This window comes from Hylaeus volcanicus, chromosome 1 (assembly GCF_026283585.1).
Source record: "Hylaeus volcanicus isolate JK05 chromosome 1, UHH_iyHylVolc1.0_haploid, whole genome shotgun sequence".
NCBI lineage: Eukaryota > Metazoa > Arthropoda > Insecta > Hymenoptera > Colletidae > Hylaeus > Hylaeus volcanicus.
In genome coordinates, this window is record NC_071976.1 from 17453497 (window position 1) to 17463872 (window position 10376).

Sequence of the window (10376 nt, forward strand, 5' to 3'; positions counted from 1 at the left end):
TCTCGACGTAATCGGCAAGCATACCTAAAAATCACGGTTGTTTGGTAAAAACACGGGTAAAAAATGACAAATCGCAAAAAGTCGTGAAATGGGACCACCGAGGGGGGGGGGGGCAAGCTCTACAAGATGCAACAGGATTCATTCCGATTGGTCAAGCCATATCGGCGTAATCGGTGAATATACCTTAAAAAAAAAAAAAAAAAAAAAATATATACATGTCGAATTGAGTAACCTCCTCCGTTTCGAAGTCGGTTAAAAAGAAATAATTTTTGCCTTCCGAAGTTATGACTCAGTCGATAATTCGGTATAAATAAATACTTTTTCCTTTTAATTTTCTATCTATATTTGTATTTTATTTTCTGTTCAACTTTTTTAAATACTGTGTTAAAACATAATAGAATTTATATATTTTTTGGAAACCTAGATTAAATCACCAATGCCACGATGTACGGAATTCTTAATTAGATATAAGTTTTTAATAACGAAATAAGAATCAATTTGTACCCGTTATATATTAAATTAAAACTTATTTTAACATATAACACCATAATACTTATAATGTAATTTATAGAATGAAGTTGTATATCACGTTGAACGAATTGAGTATTCTGTAATAGGATCAAAAGTAATCAGAAAATTATTTTATTAAAAATAATGTATTTATTATGACGATAATGTCGTTACTGGTATAATTGCGCAAAAACTTAATAAAAATGTTGTCTATAAATCAGTATACGTATACACTAAAATACGTAAGTGTACACTGAAATTGTTTACTTCCTAACGTTTGTTACTCAAATATAAGGTACACGTTCAAACTTGCAAACTAAAAAGATATATGATAATAACGACTAGTTCGATTGACACAAGAGATTCAAAACATTTTATTGTTCCTCTAATATAATATAAAAGAGTGGTAAGAAGTACAGATGGAAAATAATTATCCAATGCACGGTTTATAAAGGATATAAAAGTCTTACAGGTAGGTTACTCTTGAAGATTTGAAAAAAAACATCTGAATAGCACGGTTGGCATCAATGCAGCAGAATTAGTTTAAGGGCGTGCATACAGCTCGACAATGAAGTTGATTCCGTGACCCCTTTGACTCTTGAATCTGAGCGTGACATTGTTGTATCCTGGTCCACCTGCGACAAGGCTGGCGTACGCACCGTTACCGTTGGTCTTTTGATCCAGAGCTTGGACTACTGTAATGCGATCGAATCTTGACGTGTTGAAAGACTTCTGTTCAGTGACGATCTGCATCCAGGATGAATTCTTTACCACACTTTGTCTCAGAACAAGCCTGTCACCAGGCATTCTATATCCAACGACCAAGTTATGAGACTTGTTTGTGCCATTATTGGCATAACCCCATTGATGAGTAGAGTTTACTTGCGTAGCAAAAATAGCAACGCCCACTATCGCCAAGAAAACAGCTATCTTCTGAGCTGACATAATGAACTCTTTTTCTATTTTTCTTGCACGTACTTTAATATCACGAATACCTCACGACACCGCAGAAGATCGTCTGTTAATTCAAAGACTGCTGCTGCTGCGTCGCTAAAATAGTCCCAACTGTCGTCTTATCAGTCCACTTATCGCGATATGATTGCATCAGTTTACCGACTGGTTCTTGAAACATTTATTCCAGGGACAAGTGTTTGAAGATGAGAATGTTTTCTTTGTATTTTATATCGGTCGATTATCGTTCCTGATAAATATTTTGTTTTGGTAGGGGGATTAAACGCAATGTTGAATAATTTTAAGAAAATTGATTTCGTTTATGGATTATAGATTTAACTTAATCATGTACAGGCTTAAAGAAATTGTAGTTTGTTTTAGTATAATAATGGAATATTGAGAGATATTTCTCATAATTATATGTATGCTTACGTTACACTTTAGTTTGCTGTTTCTTACCTGTGTTGAACCTTTGGCTCGTTTCTGACTCATTTTCAGAAACGTAATTAAACATAGAAATCCCTTACTAATCGTTCCCAAACAGTTTGAACACACAAATGTAGATAGTAATTCAGACTTATTAGTAAATATTGGAAAACTGCTTAATTTATTATAGATTTTTGTTCCAATTTGTTGTATGGCCATAGATTCAAATAAGAAGTTTCAGGAGACATTGCCAGTTGTAGTTTACATTGTAGATTGATTTCTTGTTATATACAGTGGGTATAGAATGTATTCGTACACCGATCAATTTCTCAAAAAACTTTTGTGTGAAATTGTACTTTCTTAACTTCTTTTTTGTAATCAATATTTTACATATTCTCGGAAGTCTCTAAGGCAGATATAGTCCAAACAACATTTACTAGTTAATATAATTTGTAAAATTAACAAAACAATGCGAAAAGTAAGAAAAAGTATAGAAGCAATAAGTATTTGTACGATTCTTATGACGAACCATTTACAGTAGAGTTTGTCAAGTAAACACATTAGTTTATTGCTCCGTACGACTTAGAAAACCTCAAATTTCCAGTAAAGTACTTTTAAAAATGGCTCTGATAGAGGAATTGAAGAAGATCCCACTTCGAATAACTAATAATTTAGTTAATTTAATGCTTAGAAGAGTTACAATAATTATAAAATCAAAAGTACATCTCACGAAGGAAGTATTATATACTTATAAACTAATGTAAATTTCTTTCTTTTTTTAATCAAGTTTTAAAAGTTAAACAGTTGTGCGAATACTTATTGCTTAAATATTTCTATCGATTAATTGTTTTTTTCTTGTTAATTTCGCAACTTAGATAAATAGCTATTTTTTTTGTAATCTATCTATTCTAGAGATTTTCGAAAATATGTAGAATGTCATTGTTTATAAAAAATAAGTTAATAAATTACAATTTTACACAGTTTTTTTTAGAAATTGATCGGTGTACGAATACTTTCTAAACCCACTGTACTACTCTAAGTAGTGTAACATACTTTTTTGTCACAAATTAGGTAAAAAAATTGTTTCCACTTCATTCAGTACAGTGAAAGTCAATTGAGTAAGAGAAATAAATATACCCTAATATTTGTTTACCTTTATTTTCGATGTCCCACATTTTTACAGTCGCTGATTTAATTATTAGCACTTACTAACAATGCATGAATTTATTCGTTAGAAATTCAAGTCTTGTTAGTCTATTTCAAAACGAAATAATCTCGTTCATTTCCGAATGCTCCTAATAATTCGACTAACGACTCTATTTTCAATTTTAACAGCTTAAAACGTACGAAAATTATGTAATAACAACTACCTCAATTAGCACAAGAGTTTCCAAAATTTTATTATTTCATTAACATAACATGAGTAAGAATTACAAAGAAGCAGTTATGAAAATCAATTCATAAAAGCATGGTTCACAATGCGAAGAAAAGTAAATAAATTTAAAAAGATAAGTGACGATTAACAAATAAAAGAATCAAATTAATCTGGTTGGCACGATTGGTATTGATCTAGTAATACTAGATTAACGTGCGTAGACCTCAACAATGAAGTTGATTCCATGGCCCCTTTGACTCTTGAATCTGAGGCTGACGGAGTTGGATCCAGGTCCACCTGAGACAATGCTGGCGTAAGCACCGTTGCCATCAGTCTTCTGATCAAGAACTTGGATCGCCGTGATTTGCTCGTACATCGGGGTGTTGAAGGATTTCTCGTCAACCACGATCTGCATGAACGAAGAATTCTTCACTACGTTTTGTCTCAGAACAAGTCTGTCCCCAGGTTTTCGGACTCCAAGAAGCAAGTTGTGAGACTTGTTCAAGCCACTGCCGTAAACTTGTAGAGCAGCAGAGCTCACTTCGGTAGTCAGCACAGCGAGTGCCACTACTGCCAACAAAACTACGAACTTCTGAGCCATGATAGAGTTTCTTTACGTGAATACTCGCAAAAATTCAAAATCACAGCAACGTATCAAGACTGAATATTGAAGCGTAGCCTGCTGCGCCGTCACTAAAATACCATCTACGATCAGCTTATCAGTTCAATTATCACGGTACAATTATAAAAGTCTTACGCTGAAAAAGTTGTTCTAGACAGGAGTGCTGGTTGATGAAAATGTTTTCTTGTTGAATCTGTTATCGATCGATCGTCACGTACAAAAAGTGAGCTTTACAATCAAATGGTTATATATAGATTTAATAGATAATATTTCCTGTTCAGTTGTTCTAATTTATGTCACCATTATAGATTGAATATTAATCATGTATATAATTAGAGAAATTTAAATTTCTATTGGCAAATTAATATAAACAGGAGAACCATTTCTCGTGGTTATCATAATGTTTACTAAATGGTGTGTTCTGGTTTTGTACTTTTATGTTGAAACCGCTCTTCCAATTTTCAGAAGTAGCAATTAGGCATTCGCATGTACATGATATCATAAGCAAACAGTTTTATCGCGTCAATGTTAGCTAACATTACATTTTGCTTGTTTTTTCTTAGAAGCTTAATAAACACTACAATTCACGGAACTGATCTGCCCAGCTACCGATATCTTTCCAGATGCAGGCGATAACCATTATTATCAGCGATATACCGCCGCGTGTAAGGTGTTTGGCTTCAATCTCGTAATTGACGGTGATCTCTATAATTCATGAGCAACCCAACTCTATCTAATGTTCCGTCCTGCTGCATCCTGCTGCATGTATCCTGCTCACCATATGTGCACGCATGCACATACCTTCAGATTCTATGCACCTTCGATAGACTGCATCCATGAACACTCGATACAAAGACTTTGAATGCACCCACGTTATTATGTTATGCAACAGTTTAACTTCTATAGATCTAGACTACTGTAAAAGCATTTTAACCCCTAACAGCTATTTCATCGCACCAGAATATATTATAGAAATATGAAAAACAATAACATTTGATATTATACAGTTAAATACACAGTACAATTATACAGTTAAAGGTATTACAAATGTTAAGTAAAATTTTGTTTACAGAATATAATACAAATATTTATATACAAATAGATATATCTAAGGAATACAGGAAAATCAAACTGTTTTATCCAGGATTAATCATCAGGGTTTGTACTTAGTAACTGAAGGAATAAATAGTAATTGTTTTTCATTGGCCACAAACTGATGCGTGTATTTAACTTTTTATGTAATTTTCTGCATATCGTTGTTAGACTAAGATTAATACTGATAGACAATAATATTACAAGTTTTACTTGTTTTGTAAATCCAAATTGAGATCAGTACATGTTAAGAAATTGCATAAAATAATAAAGCTCTGTATCAATTATATATACGTTATTATTACAAAAATATATCTAACGTTAGTGCGTCAAAATATTTCCCGATATTAGTTAAGGATCAACATGTCAACTGCTAAGTAAGAGTATCACCTGTGAATAAATACTGTATAATAGTTGCTTGAAAGCAGAATAGATATGAGTACCCATTACAGAACTGAATACTTCCTCATCAAAATATAAAATAAATAACAAGTTATGTCGTAGCTGACCCATGTGCGAAGAATTACGTTGAGATTCATTTTGTCCTAAAATACTGTTATAAAGAAGTTCATTAGAATTACAGGCAATGACTGTGCTCTTGGAGAAATATGCGAGATAAGACTTATTTATTCATACCGATAAAAGGCTTTCGCACATGCCAAACATAATACGGAGTATTAGTAGATTCGTCATTTCCTCTAATGTGATCCTTACTCAGCTGTTACGGTTTTAATAATTTCCCTGTACTTTTATCGGTATTTAATTATAGCAGATTGCGCAGTTTCGTACTTAACGCCCTCCATTACAAGACCTGAAGCTGCTTTGTCAAGGTCGTTGTAGGTTGTTTGCTCGAATGCTTGTTAACCGTGTGAGCATCCAATATGTTACCTCGTGTATGCACTTAGTTCCCGCATCGTGAGTAGATTCACTCGGATCATTAAGTCAATTGCTGGATACACGATGATAGAATATGGGTCGAAACAGCCATGAAATGCACACGCAGAGGGAAATTACCCTGACAACGGAATGCCAAAGTGAGTCATCTACTTTTAGCAATTTCTTGATTGAATATAGTCACGATTTCGTGAACTCAACTTCATCAATTTGTAGCAAGACCCTACTGTGTACACAGTCTAAAAGGAAATGGTAGCACACTTGAATTTTTAGTATTGCGTTATTTATTAAATTTAGTAACAAATACAATTGATTAAATCTCGGCTTCCAAGTCAGTTTCCAAAGATCATTAGAATGATCAAATCGCAACACTACAAAAATTGTTCAATTGGGTAAATGCTGATATAAAAAAAAATAACAAAATGACGAAACATTTGTATTCGTGTATATCAACAGACATAGTATTAAATTTTTCAGCTAAAATATATTCAACCAATTTCAAAATGTCAATATTTTTGAAAGTCTGAATATGAAGAGGACAATAGGACTGTGTCTTCTTTTTTTCGAAATTGCAACAAAACCTCAAGCAAGTTTTCGATTGAAATTTAGTAATTGAAATGTAATCATTTCTATTTGCTACTGGTATGTCTTCAATATTATCTCCCAAAATTTCAATCTCATTCATTTACTAATTCAATAGTTATAATTTATTGAAAAAGAGTAACGCTGGACTCCAAATAACTATAAAGTCGACAATTTTTGAAATTTTTAAAAATCGCATGTAATGACCCTATTTCTTTAAAAATTGAGATTGTCTGTATTAGACATGACATGTTTTGTGATAAAAGTATTATTCTAAATAATTATCTCGTGTAGATACTGACGTACTGGTCTAGTAATCACGAAGAATGCTTGAAGAGAGATTAATTATTTGTTGGTTAGTGGGAAGAGCTAAAGTAAAAATTTCTTTTTTCTCATAAGTAACGAATATTGTAAATAACGTGACCAAGCTGTAATTTATATATGAAAATCAAAGGCATAAATTGTAAAATTGTTTTACGAACTGAACACAGTATACAGGAGAGATCGCCTAAACTGTTACAAGTTGTTTTTTTTCGGAAATTACTGGTGATATCGGCATTTCACATGATGTATGAGGTACTGTTGGATAGCCCCCAAGAAGGGTAGGGAGCACGACGCCTCATATTTTTAAATGGAACGCCAAATTAAATTTTTACTGTTTTTTATAGTGCTTGCAATAGCAACTAATGTTTATTTGAACATTTTCTTCATATTCTGCATAGTTTATGAATCACAACAAACGATATCGTTTGTTAAAAGAACTTCGATGCAGTTCGAATACATTAACGCTCTTCATTCGTCTAGCAAATTTTGTCAGTGGTTATGTAGAATAAATTTATGCTAGGGCAAATTTAAAAAAAATGCATGTTTCCTTGAAGTTTTCTTATTGTAATTGCACGAGAAAGCAAACCAAAATATGGTGTATACATATACAGAGATTTAGAGAAAACTATATGAACAGGCGTTACGTGGAAAGAGTATGAAGTAAAGGGTTTCCTAAAAAGAGGCTTTAGGGGTTTAATTTTAATAATAAAATATACTTGTCAACGCGGCATAGTGGACACTTTCAATTATGTTTAATTACAATCATGTGTACTTTATTTAAAATACACCAATTGAACATATTCATGCATCGACAAAAAACAAAACATAAACATTACAGTTGTCAATCATGCATGAACCTAGCCACACATCGACGTGGTCAGTGCCACTGACCGGTGCATAATGAGAACGCGAAATTCAAACGCATTTCTACATATTCCAATAATATAAAACATCATAGGATATATTGAATACGTTAAAAAACAAAATTCTGAAACCTCTTTTGAAAGATCCTTTATGTTTGCAGTAGTGTCAACGCTTTAAGAGAGAGCTATAAGAATTAATAATCAAGTCTAATAACACAAAAAACAGACGGTTTCAAAATTGGACTATTTAATGTAACACAATTCCTGTTCGCGCATTTTGCACATATGGGGATGTTTATGCTCAGAAGACTTTCGCGTGTCTAATCCATCCTGGGGTCTCGGAATGCAGACGTGCATATTCCACGAATACTAACGTGGACGTCTTACTATCAGGTACATCCAGCAACGGGTTATACGTTTACGCACACACGAGGAGAAACGTCCCGGCCTGAGTGTTTCGACTTTAGCTTCCCAGCTACGAACGACAGTGTAGAGTGCAACCGAGCTCGCATTATTCATTCGACGGACGAACCTTGACTATGGGGCTACTCGATTCTTGGCACCTGTCTCGAGCATGCCGAACAGAAGGTATCAGGAGCACGAATGCTTTTATCATTAATTATCCTGCCCTTGTGCTTCGAAAATCCGTGGCAAGGCTCGATTTCAACTGTCTTAACAAGCTATCCGATAATACCGAGTCCTGATGCTGAATCCGCTTTCCTAGCGCTCAGAATGATCTACCTGGTAGACGCACAACGCCATAGATGACGACAAATTTTCCATCGATCGTTCGTGAACGTTCGGCGTAATCGAACGGTAACATACAACGGACTGCGTATCGTCGAATAATTTATACGTTTCGGTTGAACTTAATTGGATTATGATAAGAAGGATGAATCGTCGCACGGTGTACGGGATCGATGAGGCGAAACAACGGGGAATTTCGGCGAAGCAACGTTAATTATTAATGTGTCACAGTAAATATTGCGGGTTTCGAAATGTTAAGGGTGTATTCACGGTCTTCGAGACAAAAATATATGACGCTTCTGATTTATTTTAAGACGTCTAAAGGTATTTTAATCTATTGCTTTGCTTGTATATTTCATTATGTCTGGACATGGATTATAAGTATTTATGCTGAGAATTAAGGGGGTAGGAGAGAATGGGGTAAGTACAGATGCAGGGTAATTCCGGACATGTTCTATCACATAGGTTCCCAACCTTTCTTGGCCCACCGCCCCCTTTTTAACCGACTTCGAAAAGGAGGAGGTTACTCAATTCGACATGTATATATATATTTTTTTTTCAAACAGTGGCAACATTCGACGGCGCCTCTTTTAGGTGAAATATACTATATTACTACATTATACATATATTTAAAAACAAGGACCGGTTATTATTAAAATTACTTTATTGAAAGATTTTAACATGTTGATGTATTCTTTAAAATTTGATAAACAAATATATATTATTAAAAAAATTAATATAATATTATTGGTGAGAAGGCTGAGCTTGGTGTAACGACAATAATTTTTCGATATTTGGTGTCAGATTTGTCATCAGCAATCTTAAATCGCCGCGTTCCACTATTGACTATTTCTGTTCTGTTGTCTGTTTCTTTTCTTTGTTGCTAAATTGTTGATTACACTGACATTTACAACATTTGTTGAACATTGAAGATATTTGTTAAAACATCCGTTCGAAGATTTTTAGTACACATTAATCAAACTTTTGGCGCATTCTTGCGAGTATTGCCCAGGGGGCGGCAGTTGGTTCTCAGCGCCCCTCAAATTTGTCTTCGACCAAAAGCGCCCCCTTAGATCTCTTCAACGCCCACCGGTGGGCGGTACCGACCCCGTTGGGAACCTCTGTTCTATCACAATCGTTACAAAAAGTGAGATATATTAAAGTAAATGAGTATATCGTGATTAAGATCTATTTTTAACTGACTTCGAAAAGGAGGAAGTTACTCAGTTCGACATGTATTTTCGTTTTTCAAAATATTTTTTTTCTTTTCAAAAATTAATTTCTTGTAATGCTGTATCCACCTAGAAAATAAGGAAATTGATCGGTTACCTATCAGTTACCATGGAATACATTTTCTAAAAGATACTTTTGATAAACAAAATCAATGCATTGTAATATTTACATGTTCTACTCGGAAATAAATATTCGTATTTTTCAATGACTATTTATTGGATACTTTAACATTACATTAATAGATATGTTTACAACCCTAGTATTATACATTAAATACTGAAGAGTTCAAAACACAAAGGCCGAAGTGTCTACATATAATATGACCAAATCATACATTTAAACCTCAACGTTGTTCTGTTTCATTGAATACTATTACAAACATTATTTTTTTTCAATTTAACGTGCAGATTCTAGGCATCGTGCGCTTATAGAAAATGTACAAAGAAAAGGTAAAATATCGACTGTTTCGACTCGGAATAGAATCAAATGTCTCCCTTAATCGCTTGGCGACGAGGATAACGGCAGAATGATGTGGGTGTGAGACCAAAGATGAGGTAAGAGAGTAATGAGCGTTGAGGTCACCCGTTAGGACAATTAGGCGAACAGAAAAGTTCCATTGCAGTTTTGAAGCTTCCTAGCCGTCCCGATAAGAGTTGGAGCGACAGCTACTAGTTTTTTCCATTACTCGAAGTCGACCACATCTTTTCGGGAATTAACATATTATACCAAACTTTCGCTACACGGATAAAATTGAGTG

At 34.0% G+C, this 10376-nt stretch overlaps 2 protein-coding genes across 2 annotated transcripts; both read right to left on the reverse strand.

The window, feature by feature from the left end:
- Positions 1-860: 860 nt before the first annotated feature.
- LOC128878106 (probable salivary secreted peptide) lies at positions 861-1553 on the reverse strand. Its single transcript, XM_054126009.1, has one exon. The coding sequence runs from the start codon at positions 1453-1455 to the stop codon at positions 1054-1056; it is 402 nt and encodes a 133-aa protein (XP_053981984.1). The 5' UTR covers positions 1456-1553; the 3' UTR covers positions 861-1053.
- A 1709-nt stretch (positions 1554-3262) lies between these two features.
- On the reverse strand, positions 3263-3936 carry LOC128878113 (probable salivary secreted peptide). The gene has a single exon (XM_054126019.1). It carries the CDS (start codon positions 3861-3863, stop codon positions 3471-3473), a length of 393 nt encoding a protein of 130 aa, XP_053981994.1. The 5' UTR covers positions 3864-3936; the 3' UTR covers positions 3263-3470.
- Between the last annotated feature and the right edge of the window lie 6440 nt (positions 3937-10376).

Bases quoted from the DNA above. Each gene is read 5' to 3' on its own strand.
- LOC128878106 (XM_054126009.1), bottom strand. From the start codon at position 1,455: ATGTCAGCTCAGAAGATAGCTGTTTTCTTGGCGATAGTGGGCGTTGCT.
- LOC128878113 (XM_054126019.1), bottom strand. From the start codon at position 3,863: ATGGCTCAGAAGTTCGTAGTTTTGTTGGCAGTAGTGGCACTCGCTGTG.